This window comes from Gopherus flavomarginatus, chromosome 5, assembly GCF_025201925.1.
Source record: "Gopherus flavomarginatus isolate rGopFla2 chromosome 5, rGopFla2.mat.asm, whole genome shotgun sequence".
In the NCBI taxonomy this organism is placed as follows: domain Eukaryota; kingdom Metazoa; phylum Chordata; order Testudines; family Testudinidae; genus Gopherus; species Gopherus flavomarginatus.
The window spans coordinates 87,914,031-87,929,146 of record NC_066621.1 but is presented as its reverse complement, the minus strand read 5'-3'; the positions used below and the strand labels follow the sequence as shown (position 1 = coordinate 87,929,146).

The 15,116-nt window shown below is 46.2% G+C and overlaps 2 protein-coding genes across 7 annotated transcripts in view; one reads left to right on the top strand and one right to left on the bottom strand.

The window, feature by feature from the left end:
* Nucleotides 1–261: 261 nt before the first annotated feature.
* PTPMT1 (protein tyrosine phosphatase mitochondrial 1) lies at nucleotides 262–12,570 on the bottom strand. 2 transcript variants are annotated; one of them, XM_050953619.1, is made up of 5 exons: nucleotides 12,311–12,570; nucleotides 12,152–12,232; nucleotides 5,330–5,425; nucleotides 4,468–4,659; nucleotides 262–512 (listed from the first exon to the last, which is right to left on the bottom strand). In XM_050953619.1, the coding sequence occupies exons 1-5, from the start codon at nucleotides 12,479–12,481 to the stop codon at nucleotides 321–323; spliced, it is 732 nt and encodes a 243-aa protein (XP_050809576.1). In that variant the 5' UTR covers nucleotides 12,482–12,570; the 3' UTR covers nucleotides 262–320. The 2 variants fall into 2 exon arrangements, with proteins under 2 accessions (XP_050809576.1, XP_050809577.1); XM_050953620.1 differs by lacking the exon at nucleotides 5,330–5,425 and having other exon boundaries at nucleotides 12,311–12,567.
* A 174-nt stretch (nucleotides 12,571–12,744) lies between these two features.
* The window catches only part of CELF1 (CUGBP Elav-like family member 1), a 90,686-nt gene continuing 88,314 nt past the window's right edge, over nucleotides 12,745–15,116 (top strand). For all 5 annotated transcript variants that reach the window (XM_050953523.1, XM_050953522.1, XM_050953521.1 and 2 more), the window contains exon 1: nucleotides 12,745–12,871. The gene's annotated coding sequence lies outside the window, so the exon portion shown is untranslated. The remainder of the gene's footprint in view (nucleotides 12,872–15,116) is intronic.

Genomic DNA, 15,116 nt, shown 5'->3' with positions numbered 1-15,116 from the left:
CAAGTGTCCAGTTTTCAACTGGAACACCTAGTCGAAAAGGGGCCCTCCCCAGCCTGCTGAAAACGAATGAGCGAGGGTGGGGGACAGTGAGCAGTGTGGGCCGGGTGGGATGGAGTGAACAGGGCAGGGCCTCGGCAAAGGGGTAGGGCAAGGGTATTCGGTTTTGTTTGGTTAGAAAGTTGGCAATCCTAGAGTCAGGTATTGTATGTGTAAGGACATGATGCCAGAAGCTGTTAAGAAAAAAAACAAGCTTCCCATTGCTGTTGTGCGCCTGAAAAGTTCTTTATTGGTTGTGCAGCAGTCCATTCCTTATTAGTTCACTAAGAACTTGTGCTTGTTGTGGGGAGCTGATGAATGGTTTCTGGTAGCTCTTGTTGACTCTCTGCAGCTGCCTCAGCAATCACATTCCTGTGAAATCTTTCCAGGACCTGGACCTGCCTGGGGCGAACAAGGATGTGAGGACGGACCCTGGCAATGGCTTCTATTGCTTCCTGAGGGCTCCACTGGTACAGCTGGAAAGGCAGAAATTCTGAATGAAAATCCATTCTGTCTAAAGATGGGTCAACACAGGCTTCTGGAGGGGCTAGCTTTTTCCAGAGGCTAGTTTAGGTGGTCAAGGAAAGTGGCTCACTTTACCCCTTCTTGTACTGAATATCCTCTCCTGCCTACCCCTCAGTGAAACATCCAGCTCTCAACAGGAGCTCCTGAGAGGACACTCCCTCAAATAGAGGGGTGCAAATGATTACCTAAGGTTCCACGTCTAGAGCCCTACCAAACGTTCATTTTGGTCTATTTCAGTGTCATAGAATTTTAAAAATTGTACATTTCATGATTTCAGCTATTTAAATCTGAAATTTCAGTGTTGTAATTATAGGGGTCCTGACCCAAAAAGGAGCTGGGCAGGGGTGTTGCACTGCTGCTGGGAGCACAGAAGGGTGGCAATACTGTAAACACACAACTGCCTTTTAGGTCAGGACCCCCAAATGGAGAAACACTGTCTCCCCTATGAAATCTGTATAGTGTGGTAAAAGCACACAAGACCAGATTTTACAGTCCATGATATGCTTTTCATGGCGGTGAATTGGGTAGGGCCTAACCATTTCTCACCAAATTCACATGCTTTTGTGGACAACATCTCCTGCCCTGATCATAAGAGCCCCTGGCCAGACCCAGCAGCTTTACTTTACCTGATATGCTTTCCTAATACAGGTGAAAGACTGACTCTGCTCTTGCTTCTTGCTGCTGCTCAAGCAAACACTAATGAATGCAGTACTAAGGGATTCCTGCACAAATGTAGAAATGCCAAAGCGTTCTACAGTTGCGCCCATTTTCAATATCAGTTTATGCTGTTATGAATCTGCCTCAGTGTGTGGGAACTTCAGCTTTATTCTATCTTGAGTTTCTTACCCTTGGTGCTGCATTTTATTTTGCATTTAAAGAAACAGTTAAACTGTGCAGTTACTAGTTAGACCAAGCTTCCCATCAGCCTGAGCCCTGCAAGGTCCCATTCTTGGCTAGCTGCTCACTCACTAGTCACTCTTCATTAGCTCTGCTTCCCTTAGCCCTTCCCATGAGCAATCAGGATTTATTACAGCAAGCAGTACTGACTAGGCCAGAGGTAGGCAAACTGTGGCCTGCAGGATGCTCCTGCCCAGCCCGAGTTACTGGCCCAGGAGGCTAGCCTATGGGATGCTCCTGGCCTGGGAGGCTAGCCCTTGGCGCCCATCCCCCACAGCCTCAGCTCACTGCACTGCTGGTGCAATACTCTGGGAAGCAGGGCAACTGCAGAGCTGTGGCCTGACTCAACTGCACAGGGGCATGGCTGGCTCCAGCCAGGCTGCCAGCCACCAGTGCTCCAGGCACTGTGGTAAGGGGGCAAGGGAGTTCAGGGTGGTGATCAGGAGGTGGGTTGGTCAGAGGGCAGCCAATGGGGGCAGTGGTCCCTGGGGGGCAGTCAGAAAGGAAGGGGGAGTTGGTTAGGGGTGGATGGGGCAGGGGTTCTGGCGGGGCCATCAGGGGACAGGCAGGGTTGAATAGGGCAGGGGTCCTGACAGGGCTATCAGGAGGTAAGAAGCAAGGTGGGGTCAGATGGGCCATGCCTGGCTGTTTGGGGAGGCACAGCCTCCCGTAAGCGGCCCACCATATAATTTCAGAAGCCCAATCCGGCCCTCTGGCCAAAACGTTTGCCCACCCCAGGACTAGGCCCTCTGCAGAGTAGCCACAGAATCTGCCAGAATCATCTAGGAAATTAAATGTGATAGCTGCCTCACACATTTAATTGCAGTCCACTTGCACATGAAGTCAAGAAACATGTCACCCATTCAGCTTCCATTGCCCATTTCTGTGCAGACAGCTGAGCAGGCAGAGGCATAACTCTCCTGTAGAGTGCTGAGCAAGCTAGACTACTTAAAATGGAAACCATGTTGTAACATGCACTAGTACTTTGCTTCCAGCAAGTAGTGATTTGTCAGGGTAGGTGAAATTCAGAACCCTAGGAAACTCATTCCCATACTAGTGTCAATGTGCACAGAGATAAGAAGTGGAATATCAAAGGAAGCCTGTGTTCCAGTTCATCTAGCAGTTTTACATGATCAGCCTTACCTACCCCTTCAACACGAGCAGAGGGAGTGTCTGGCAAACAGTTCATCCACAATGAGCCTGGAATTTAGCCACCCTCTAACACTGCCTCTCCTTCAAGTGGCTATGCAGCCTAGACTCAGTACAACCATAATATTGGAAATTATACCTCTACCCTGATAGAACGCTGTCCTCCGGAGCAAAAAAATCTTACCACATTATAGGTGAAACCGCATTATATCGAACTTGCTTTGATCTGCCGGAGTGCACAGCCCTGCCCCCTCAGAGTGCTGCTTTACCGTGTTATATCCGAATTTGTGTTATATCAGGGTAGAAGTGTAGTTCTTGGCATGCCTGACACTGAGCAGACCCTTTGTAACTCGCAGGGGGAATTCTGTGCTACTGTGTGCACACATATTTAATGAGCCTCTGCAGATTTTTAATTTTTGACGCAGAAGAAAGCTGCCAAAATGTTGCTGCAGTTCCACCTTTTTCCCCACCACAGGGCGCTGTGGTGTAAGAACAGCAGCAGCACCAACCAGAGACTAATGTCTGCAGTTCCACCTTTTGACTACCAGAGGATGCTGTATCAATAGAACAGGGGTCGGTAACCTTTCAGAAGTGGTGTGCCGAGTCTTCATTTATTCACTCTAATTTAAGGTTTCATGTGCCACTAATACATTTTTAGAAGGTCTCTTTCTATAAGTCTATAATATATAACTAAACTATTATTGTATGTAAAGTAAATAAGGTTTCAGACTGTTTAAGAAGCTTTATTTAAAATTAAATTAAAATGCAGAGCCCCCTGGACTGGTGGCCAGGACCCGGCAGCGTGAGTGCCACTGAAAATCAGCTCGCGGGTCGCCTTCGGAACCCGCACCATAGGTTGCCCACCCCTGCAATAGAACAAAGTTGCAGCTCCCTGCAGCCAAGGAGAGGGCTGCCTTCACAGCACTTGTCAAGACAAGTTAGGAGAGAGGGCCTGTGGGTCAGAGAGGGGCTCATAAGGGCTAATTGGGGAGGACAGACAAGTTCAGGGGCTGAATGGGAATGGAAGCACAGGGCCATGGGGGGAGGGGGCGAAGAGGAAGAGGTAGGTGCAGAGACATACAGGGACAGAGGAGGGGTACAGAGCTCATAGGAGTGACTGGGTTAGGGTACAGAGACACATTGTTGACAGGGCAGATGTGCCTGACTGGGAGAGGCTAGAGGCCAGTCAGGGTCTGCAGAGGGGAAGCTCCCTAACAATCCCTCCCTGCCCTCACCCTAAAACCTGTTCCATACTTTTCCCCACCCAAAACCAACAGCCCTCCAAGTTCACACCCAGGCTCCTTCCCAGCACTTTACTTCCCTCTCCCTCAGCTCCTCTGTTACCCCTGACTCCCCCAAGCCTTTGCTCTGCTTCTGAGGAGTGTGGGAAATATGGTTCTGTATTGTAGTTAAATGAGTTATTACTCAGAGTTCTGTATTAATATGCCTAATAAGGAATCTATTTGTCAAAAAACATTTCCTGAATCTTTGTTGTTGTCTGTATTGCTACAGACATACTTGCTGACAGGTATTTTGAAATAAATGACCCAAAATAATTGAAACTGGTGTGATTATATTGTGTTATTTTGACAAATAAAATATGCAGAATTTAGAAGAATTTTAAAATAGTGTGCAGAAATTTTAATTTTTTGTTAAATAATTTTTAATTTTTTGGTGCATAATTCCACCAGGAGTACCCTGTTGCCCATGCAGCAGCAGCTTCTGCTGTCATCCACTCAACTGAATTTACTGAATGGAAGCAACTTGTTGAGGAGATGGCCCCTTATCTCAGCAATAATTTGCCTATCCAGGGAGCCTGGGGTATAAATGTGCCCCCTTTAAGTACAGAAGCCTTCTAACCTGAATTAAGTATGCTGCCACCATGGTGGCGCTGCGGGAGCGTCCTGCCTTGCAGTGCACATAGACACTGTTCCCATACTCCCGATGCTTCAGTACAAATGCAACACCTCTCTGCAGGTTTTCCAATGTGGGAACTCCAGTCAGGTCCACTGTGCTGAGACGCAGCTGCTCTACTCCCATTGCCTCCCACTCCTGTAATAAACACAGAAGGACTGAATCAGTCACCAAGCTTGGGGTGGAAGAGTGAGTAGGCCCCATCAAGACAGCAGAGAGGTATAGCAGCCGTGCAAGGGAGTAAAGGTTAGTGGGGGGAAATCAAGACAGGAACAAATTGGACATAACGGAAGGGAGAAAAAAAATCTTTGTCATGGTTATCAGAGGATAAAGAAGGGAGTGTAAACTAGATGCTAAGAACAACTTTTGTGAGGGAGTTTTCCAGGTGAAAGAGAAAACACTAAGTGACCCTTACGATATGTGAGTGAATGTGTGTGTTGTGGGGGCTGTGTGCTGAGCCAAGCAGCCTGCTAGGCTGAGAGCTTACTCAGGAGGCTCTAGCCTGCTATCCCTTGATCCCTAACCCCTTTAAGATCCCTTAACAAGGGGGTGGGCTAACTCAGGGAGATCAGGGGTTTAAAAAGCCAGCTCCTAAGCAACCAGAGGAGCGGCGAACAGGGAAGTTTAGCGAGGAAGTGGGCAGATTTACCTAACAAACATATTTTAAACTTAAGCCAATTACTCTCCTCTTTGTCCATCCCTCAATCCCCCCCAAAAAGTCTGCAAGAGTAAAAATAACGAAGGCAGAAGTCCATCAGCAGAGTGGGGCTATCCAGTTTATTGCATTGAGTGCTACATGTACAGTTACCTGCCTTGTGGGGAGGTGCAATGAGTGTGCAGGCAGTGCAAACACCTCATAGTCGTCAGAGACACAGCACATGCTCTTAAGGCCAGAGTGGCTTAACTATAGGAGATATGGAAGACAGGTACATAGATGAGACTTTCCACCATACAACAGAATGGTCCCATCCCCACTCTGACAACTTCTATGTTATTAAGGAGGATGAAAGTCTTGGAAGGACTTGGAGCACAGGGAAACAATCCCATAGTTAGGACCCTCTTTCCAGATGGTATCATGGTATCTTTGCACACGGAGGATAACCCTCCTGAGATAGGAACCCCATCCTCCCTGACTGAACTAACCTCGTTATCTCTAGACTGATTCTTGCCTGCATATTTATATCTGCCTCTGGAAATTTCCATTACATGCGTCTGACGAAATGGATATTCACCCATGAAAGCTTATGCTCCAATACATCTGTTAGTCTATAAGGTGCCACAGGACTCTTTGCTGCCAATTACTAGGAAGAGCCAGATAACAGTAATAGAGGATTTGATTATTATAAACACAGATAATTGGGTTTCTGATGATCAGGAAAATTGCTTGGTAAATTGCCTGCTGGGTGTGAAGGCTGCTGAGGAGCCAGTGGCTGATGTAGGTATCAATGACAAGGAAAAGAGGTCCTGGAGGCCAAATTTAAGCTGCTAGGTAAGAGATTGAAGTCCAGGACCTCCATGATAGCATTATCTAAAAAGCTTCCAGTTCCATGTGCAGGACCAGGAAGAACTGTGAGGTGTCAATGCATGGATAAGATGATGGTACAGGGAGGAGGATTTTAAGTTTATTAGGAACTGGGGTACCTATTGGGAAAGGAGGAGCCTACACAGGAAGGATGGGCTCCACCTAAGCCAAAATTGAGCCAGACTGCTGGCACATACAATTAAAAAAGGTTGTAGAGAGTTTTTTAAACTAAGGGCTGGGGGAAAGCCAACAGATGCAAAGGAGCACATGGTTCAAGCAGAACCGTCCCTTAGGGATGAAATTATTAAAGAGGGTAACTATATCCTAACAAGGAGGACAGGAAAGAAGTTGGTACAGTACAGGTAGGAGCTAGTGAGGAACAGCCAGATGTAAAAGAGGCCAATTTAAATGTAACACATGAAGGCAAGCAACTGAATATTGACAAAATGTACAAGTGCTTACATACAGATGCTAGAAGTCTAAATACTAAACTAGGTGAATTAGTGTGCCTAGTATTGAATGAGAATATTGATATAATAAGCATTATGGAAACTTGGTGACACACCTGTCAGGGATGGTCTAGATAATACTTAATCCTGCCTTGAGGGCAGGGGACTGGACCAGATGACCTCTCAAGATTCCTTCTGTCATAACTTTCCTACTCAGATCTGAACCTTAGAGTTCAGAACATGAGAAGCTAGCATGAAACCTCCAAACTTAATTACCAGCTTGGATCTGATATCGCTGCCACCAGCCAGAAAATTCCAGTGTCTGGCTCACTGTGGTCTCCCCAAAACCTTCCCTGGGCGACCCCAAGACTCAGATTCCTTGAGTCTCACAACAAAGGGGAATAAACCATTTCTCTTCCCCCTCTTTACCTCCTGCCAGATTTCCCCGCCCTGGGTACTATAGGATATTCCATGCTTCAAGTCCTTGAAACACAAGTACTGAGAGATCAAATATCTCTCTCCCCTCACCCAGAGGGTATGCAAATTCAGGCTTAGAAAATCTAACACAAAGAGATTCTCTCTTCCCCCCTGTCTTCTTCCTCCCACCAATTCCCTGGTGAGCTGCAGACTCAATCCCCTTGAGCCCCCACTAAAAAAAAAAATCCAACAGGTCTTAAAAATAAAGCTTTATATAAAAAGAAAGAAAAAGACATAAAATTGGTCTCTGTATCAAGGTGACAATATACAGGGTTAATTGCTTAAAAGAAAAAATGAATAAACAGCCTTGTCCAAAAAGAATACAATTTAACACATTCCAGCAACTACACACATGTAAATAAAAAAAAACACAATATAAACCTATTGTCTTACTATCCTTGTACTTACAACTTGGAAACAGAAGATTAGAAAGCTTGGAGATAAAGAGATCACTCTCAGAGCTGAGAGAGTCACCCGAACCGAGACAAAGAACAAAGAACTCACACCTAAACTTCCCTCCACCCAGTTTTGAAAGTATTTTGTCTCCTGATTGGTCCTCTGGTCAGGTGTATCAGGTCACTGTTTGTTAACCCTTTTACAGGTGAAAGAGACATTAACCCTTAGCTATCTGTTTATGACACCTTCCAGTCCTATGATTCTAATCAATGGGATGTGGTAATATCAGGGTACAAAATATACAGGAATCACAGAGAAGGTCATGATGGTGGGAGAGTGGGACTAATATGTGAACTAGTCAAAATAATCTTAAATGAATTAAACTGTACCACAGAATCTGTACGGATAGAAATGTCATGCTTGAATAATAAGTGTAGCAGCAGGAATATACAATTGACCACCTAATCAGGATGAGGATGGTGATGGTGATTGTGAAATGCTCAGACAGAAAATGCAATAATGGGGATTTCAACTATCCTCATATTGACTGGGTATATGTCACCTCAGGAAGAGTTGCAGAGATAAAATATCTAGACACACTAAATGACTACATCTTGGATTTAGTCCTAAGCAAAGCACAGGATCTGGTCCAACAGGTGAATACAGCTGAACAGCTCAGTAATAGTGACCAGAATATAATTAAGTTTAACATCCTTGTAAGAGAAAAAATGTCAAAGAAACCCACCACAGCAGTATTTAACTTCAAAAAAGGAAACTACACAAAAATGAGGAAGCTAGTTCAATGGAAATTAAAAAGAACAGTCACAAGAGTGAAATGCCTGCAGACTGCATGGGGACGTTTTAAAAATACCATAATAGAGGCTCAGACTAAATGCATATCCCCCTCCCCCAACAACAACAAAAAAAACCAACCCAAAACAAGCAGGTAAGGGGGAGGGGGAAGGGGAAGGGCCACGATTGCTAAACAGCATAGTAAAATACACAGTTAGAGGCAAAAAGGCATCCTTTAAAAATTGAGAATCAAATCCTAGAGGGGAAAATAGAAAGGAGCATAAACTCTGCCACGTCAGGTTTAAAAACGTAATAAGGCAGGCCAAGCAAGAATTAAAAAAGCAACTAGCTAAGGACACAAAAACTAAAAGCATTTTTTTTAAGTCTATCAGAAACAGGAAGCCTGCCAGTCAGTGGAGCCTCTGGAAAATTGAGATGTTGAAGGAGCACTAAGTGAAAACAAGGTTGTTGCAGAGAAGATACATGAATTCTTTGCATCAGTCTTCATTGCAGAGGACATGGGGAGATCCCCACACCTGAGCCATTCTTTTTAGGTGACAAATCTGAGGAAATGTCCCAGATTGAGGAGTCAATAGACAATTTGGAAGAAACTGATAAATTAAATAGTAATGAGTCACTGGGACCAGACAGTATTCACCCAGGAGTTCTGAAGGAATTTCAAATATGAAATTGCAGAATTACTAACTATAGTATATAACCTATTGCTTAAATCATCCTCTGTTCCAGATGACTGGAGGGTAGTTAATATAATGCCTATTTTTTAAAAAGGTTCTAAAGGCAATCCTGGCAATTACAGACCAATAAGCATAACTTCAGTATTCTTACAAATTGGTTGAAACTATAATCAAGAACAAAATTATGAGACACCTGGTACGCTGGGAAGAGTCAACATGTTGCAAAGAGAAATCATGCCTCACCAATGTATTAGAATTCTTGAGGGAGTCCTGAAGCACGTGGACAAAGATCATCCAGTTAATAGTGTGTGCTTTAGACTTTCAGAAAGCCTTTGACAAGATCCCTCACCAAAGGCTCTTGAGCAAAGTAAGCAATCATGGGATAAGATGGAAGGTCCTTTCATGGATCAGTAATTGCTTAAAGTTAGGAATAAAAAGATAGGAACAAATGATGAGTTTTCACAGTGGACAGAGGTAAGTAGCAGGTTCCCTTAAGAATCTGTACCAGGACTAGTGCTGTTCAAGATATGCAGAAATGAGCTGGAAGAGTGGGTGAACAGTGAGGTGGCAAAATCTGAAGACTGCAAAATTACTCAAGCTAGTTAAGTCCAAAGATGACTGTGAAGAGCTACAAAAGGGTTTAATTAAACTGAGTGACTGGATGATAAAATGGCAGATGAAATTCAGTGATAAATGCCAAACAATGCACATTGGAAAAAATAATCCCAACTATACACACAAAATGATGGGGTCTAAATTAGCTGTTACCACTCAAGAAAGAGATCTTGGAGTCACTGTGAATAGTTCTCTGAAAACATCTGCTCAATGTTCAGCATCAGTTAAAAAAAGCCAACAGAATGTTAAGATACATTAGGAAAAGGATAGAAAATAAGATTGAAAATATCACAATGCCCCTCTATAAATGCATTGCACACCCACATCTTGAGTACTTCAGTCAGTTCTGGTCACTTCATCTCAAAAAAGATAATTAGAATTGGAAATGGTGCAGAGAATGGCAACATAAATGATTTGGGGTATAGAACAGCTTCCTCATGAGGAGAGATTAAACAGACTAGAAGTGTTCAGTTTAGAAAAGAGATAACAGAGGGAGGATATGATAGAGGTCTATAAAATCCTGAACACTATGAAGAAAGTGAATAGGAAAGTGTTATTTAGCACTTCACATAACACAAGAACTAGTGGTCACCAGATGAAATGAATAGGCAGCAGGTTTACAACAAACATAAGGAAGTACTTCGCAAAATACAGTCAGCCTGTGAAACTCATTGCCATGGGATATTATGAAGGCCAAGAGTATAACTGGGTGCAAACAAGAATGAAATAAGTTCATAAAGGATAGGTCCATTAGTGGCTAGTATCCAAGGTGGTCAGGGATGCAACCCCAGGCTCCAGGAGTCCCTCAGCCTCCAACTGCCAGAAGATGGGACTGGATGAGAGGATCACTCTAAATTGCCCTGTTCTGTTCATTCCCTCTGAAGCATATTACACAGCCAAAGTCAGACACAGGATACTAGGCTAGATGGACCATTGGTCTTATCTAGAACATAAGAATGGACGTACCGGGTAACAGGAAAGGTTAATACATTAAGTGGTACAGAGAAAGCCAATTGGACTCTCCATCTGGGAACAAGAGGTGCCCTCTGAAGTTAGGGCAACAATGAAGAAATTTTAATGAAATGTAGAATACTCCTCAACTTCTGTCTCCTCCAATGTTGCTGCTCTCTTCCTCCTCACCACCATTTTTTTAAAATTATTGTATTAAACTGAATGTCGACTGTCAGCTTCTGGGTGAAGAAATCAAGTCTTAATTCAATCTAAAAGAATAGAGCTGTGGTGCTATGTATTCTGGAATTTATTGCAGGAAGATATCACTGTAGGAAACAGCTTTGTACATTCCACTAAAGTATTAAATATATTATCTCCAGAGACACTACAAAGGATGTTACAGGGCTTTCAACTCCCTCATTCTTTAGGATGGGAACTAGTCCCAACCGGACAGGGCAGAAAAAGATTTCCCTTGTGGTACAGTATGGCAAAAATACATGCTGAGGGGTAGTGTTATTCCTTCCTCAGAGGCATCTGACACTGGCTGCTGTCTGACAAGAAAGCAGATCAGACAGCCCTTAACTCATACATTTCCATTTCTACAGCACGAACTACTCTGCTTATTCCATATTCGCCAATCATGCATTATGTTACTCCAGAGCTTCTAACTTCAACTGTTAGTCGCTTTCAGCATCCGATGTTATGAAACTGATGTTGCTTGCTATTGTCAGAAATACTTGGTTGTAACTGTTCTTCAGCAGTTCTCTGGAGCTTCAGTAATGTGGCAGGTTTGGATACCTCTAGGGATTGGCAAGGGCATAAACAGTCTTTCATACATAGTTTCAAATCCAGCCCAGGTCACTAGAGAACAAAGTCCATCAAAGTCCACCCACCAGAGAAGTACAAAACTCAATAGTTAGAACTGTCCATAATGGTTTGAAATTTGATCTTCACCTCACCAGGTAGTATGAAAGATTGAACTGTCTTGTCTAACAGGCTGCAGGGACTGTGTGTTGTACAGCTCCAGGCACACTGACTACACATCCATAATAAATGATGGCCAGATGAGTACAGTTTCTATTGGACAGATGTCACAGCTACAGTAGATGCTAACTGGCCTGCTTCTATGCATTCTCACAAGAGGCACTTGAAAGCAAACAGGCCATGAGACCAAACACCTCTCTAACCTCTATGGGGAATTTCTTCAGGGCAACCTATGGAAACTTAGGCTGACGATGCACATGCTTCGCAGCCTCAGTGGATTTATACTAGACGTGTCTTTTTCCAGCACTGAATTAATGTATTACTCCTGTGTTAAATAAAGGGCTCGGCTGAATACTCCCTTTCCACAAACTAAACTCACCCCAGCAAACATTTTAATATACAGCACTTAGCTCTGTTCAACTAGAAATCGCGTTAAGGCGCTCAAACTTTGCACGCCGAGTACAGGTCTGGAAAGCATTAGGGGATCAGAACAGGGAGCTTCTCCCTTCAGGGGAGTAACGGCTCTTCCTGGGCTGAAAGGCAGCAGCCTTTCAACAGTCCAGGCCGCTCTGCCAGCGGAGAGAGAAGTTACCCACCCTGCTGGCAGGGCGGAGAAGTGCAGGGGCTCGTGACAGCCGCAGCGCAGCGCAGCCCTCCCGGGGGCCGGGACGCTCCCCACCCAACCGCTCACACAGACCCAGAGAGCAGAGGGCCCAGCAGGTGCGGGGCAGGCCCAGTCCCCGGCTCACCTGGGCAGAGCAGCAGAGGAAGCGGGTCTCGTACTCCTCGTTCAGGGTGAGCACCCCGCGCACGTTCTCCTCCTCCACCAGCTGCGGGGGAAGACAGAGTCAGAGCCGGCAGAGCCCGCGCCGCCCCCCGCCCGGACCGCCCGCCCTGTGCTCCGTTACCCTGCGGCTCCGTGCCCGCAGCGGCAGCGCCCCCAGCAGCACGGCCCGGTCGATGCGGTGGAACCAGGGCCGCTGGGAGCCGGGCAGCCGCTCCCGCACCAGGGTGTAGAGCAGCGACGGGTAGAAGAAGAGCCGGGCGGCCCCGAAGCCCAGCGCGACCGCCACCCCCATCCTCGCGACCGCAGGGGGCCGGCTGGTTTGCTCGGCGGCGAGGGGTGAGAGGAGGGCGGGCGAGTTCACTAGACTGGGGCGGGGGGGCTAGGGCGCGCGGACGGACTCACTGGGAGTGCGAGCTGGGGGGCGGACGGGCTCACCGCGCGGGCGCAGGGGAGTCGGTGGGAGCCGGACGGACTCACTAGGCGGGAGGGGTCTTGGAGCTTGTGCCTTCTCCTGTCTCGCTGCCCCCGGGCCCGCCATGGTCTCTCCCGGAAGCGCCGCCATCTTGCGAAGCCGGCCTGAGGCGGAGGGAGCGGAGAGGGGCGCGGGCGGATCCCCGGGGCAGGTGAGGGCGGCGGCCGCCAGGAGGTGCCTGGCCCGGGCAGGGACGGCGTGGAGCCAACGGTAAGTGAGACCCGCCCATCTCGGTTAACGGGACCGGCCTCCCTTTTCCTTGAGTCCCTGGCTAGGGGCCATCACGGGCCCGGGCCTCTCTGATCCCTTCCCCATAGGGAGCCACCTGTGCGGCTGGCCCCCGGCCTGGTGCTTCCCTCGCTCTGTCTCTGCCCGTCGGGCGGGTGGGGACTCGCTGGCTCCGCTGAAAGGGCTCTTGGCCAGAGCTGGTCCCCGGGGAGTTCGGAGCAGCTCCCTGCTTGCCTGCTGTCCCGGAGTCTCGGTGCCCAAGACATGTCCTGTGGTGACCCAGGAGTCGCTGGAGCTGGTGAGCGGCTGTCAATGTCTCGCAGGCTCCCAGGTCCCCCGATAACCCGCATTTGTGGAGCGGGCTAGGGCCCCGCTCCTAGAAGCGCCAATGGGGTGTGCGAGCTTGCTGTGCAGCGCCGTGTGCCCTGCCTGGGGCTAACTGCGCTGATAAGGGCTGGGGCCGTAGCCGCTCCAGAACCGCTTAATGGCGCCGTCATGGGGAAGGGAGCACTTTGCGTGGATTGCGATGTTTCTGGCTTCGAGGCGAGCCAATTCTCTGTGGGATTCGTGCTCTGGCTACATCTCATGAAAACATTCCCTTGAAAATACTGAAAGGAAACAGAATCGCCGTCCTGATATGGTTTTGGGGCTCATGCCCTTTAACTTCTTTTTGGTCTCCAGCTGGTGTCCAACAGATACTCGGTTCCAATCCATTTTTCATCTCTCTCTGCTGGCTCACTCAGTTCTGTTAGTTTCTTGGGCTGGTGAAGTGTTATAGTGGTGGGAAGCTGGATGAGATGTCATGTTCAGATGATAGGCTTTCATTTAGGATGGGTAAATGGGAAGGGAGTAAGAGAATGAGAAAGGGGAAGTAAAGTACATATCGGAGACCTCTTTGGGGTAAATATGTGAGAGAGAGAGGCAATACAAGGGAAATGGTAGAGAACAGTGCAGGGAAAGAAAGATATAAAGACTTGATGGAAGAGGAAATAATAGATAATAGGAAAGAAAATATAGAATGACGATGAGAAGAGAAAACAAGGTTTAACAAAAGCCTTGGTGAAAAAGTAAGCTATTTAGGGGAAAAAAAGTTTATTGAATTGGAAGTTGAAAGACAATGCTACAATAAAATATGTTAAAGAACTTTCGTTTCTCTAATTTCAGGGAATGGTAGTGCTGGTGTTTTTCACATGTAAAATTGTAGGCTCGGTCCTCATGCTGATAAGTGTAAGGGAAACTTTTCAAATGCTCTCTTGTGCTGTACTGTCCCACTGCGATCAAGATATGTTTGAGGTGAAACTTCCTTGATACAGAAGAGAGAAAGCAGAAAGTTATGTATGAGGGTCCTCTGACTCTAATGTGTTTCTACTTTGATCTGCTGGACTTGTACTTGATAACCTGACTGAGTTGTAGATCTTTTTTTCTTGGGCTTGAGAGTTTTACGAGTTTAGAACCCGTGACTACGGTAATTGCCAGACTTATTACAGGTGCCTTTAAGTAACACTTTTTTATAGCTTAGTTTAACAAATGGAGTTTATTACACTGTGTGAACATCCTAAATCCTCATGTATGCTTGCTATCATTGATGCTGTAGGCAGCTGTGTAGATTTTTTTTTTTTTAGTGCAAGAATGTCAAATATTTACATGAGAATGTAAGGGGGGGCCACACTGGGTCAGACAAGTGGTCTCAGTGCTAGCCCAGTATCTTGTCTTCTGGCAGTGGCCAGTGCCAGATGACTCAGGGGAATGAACAAAACAGAGCAGTTATCAAGAGATCCATCCCCTGATGTCTAGTCCTAGCTTCTGACAGTCAGACGTTAGGGACACCCAGGGCACAAAGTTTTGTCCCTGAACAGTCTTGGCTAATAGCCATTGATGGACCTATCCTCCATGAATTTATGTAATTCTTTCCCAAACCAATTATATTTTTGTTTTTCACAACATCTCCTGACAATGGATTCAGCAGGTTGACTGTGCGTTGTGTGAAGTACTTCCTTAGGTTAGTTTTAAACTTGCTATCTATTAATTTTTGTCAGGTGATCCCACCTTTTTGTGTTATGTGAAGAGTTAAATAACAGTTCCCTATTCATTTTCTCCATAGCATCCATGATTTTACAAATCCCTACCATATCCCCCCTCATCTGTCTGTTTTCTAAGCTGAACAGTCCCAGTCTTTTCAATCTCTCCTCATATGGAAACTGTTCTGTCTTATTAATCGTTTTTGTTG

Coding starts and splice junctions, on each gene's coding strand:
- PTPMT1 (XM_050953619.1), bottom strand. CDS start 12,481: ATGGGGGTGGCGGTCGCGCTGGGCTTCGGGGCCGCCCGGCTCTTCTTC. Junction 5,426..12,151: donor TCCTCTGCTGCTCTGCCCAG/GTGAGCCGGGGA, acceptor TATCTCCTATAG/TTAAGCCACTCTGGCCTTAA. Junction 4,660..5,329: donor TGCACCTCCCCACAAGGCAG/GTAACTGTACAT, acceptor TGTTTATTACAG/GAGTGGGAGGCAATGGGAGT.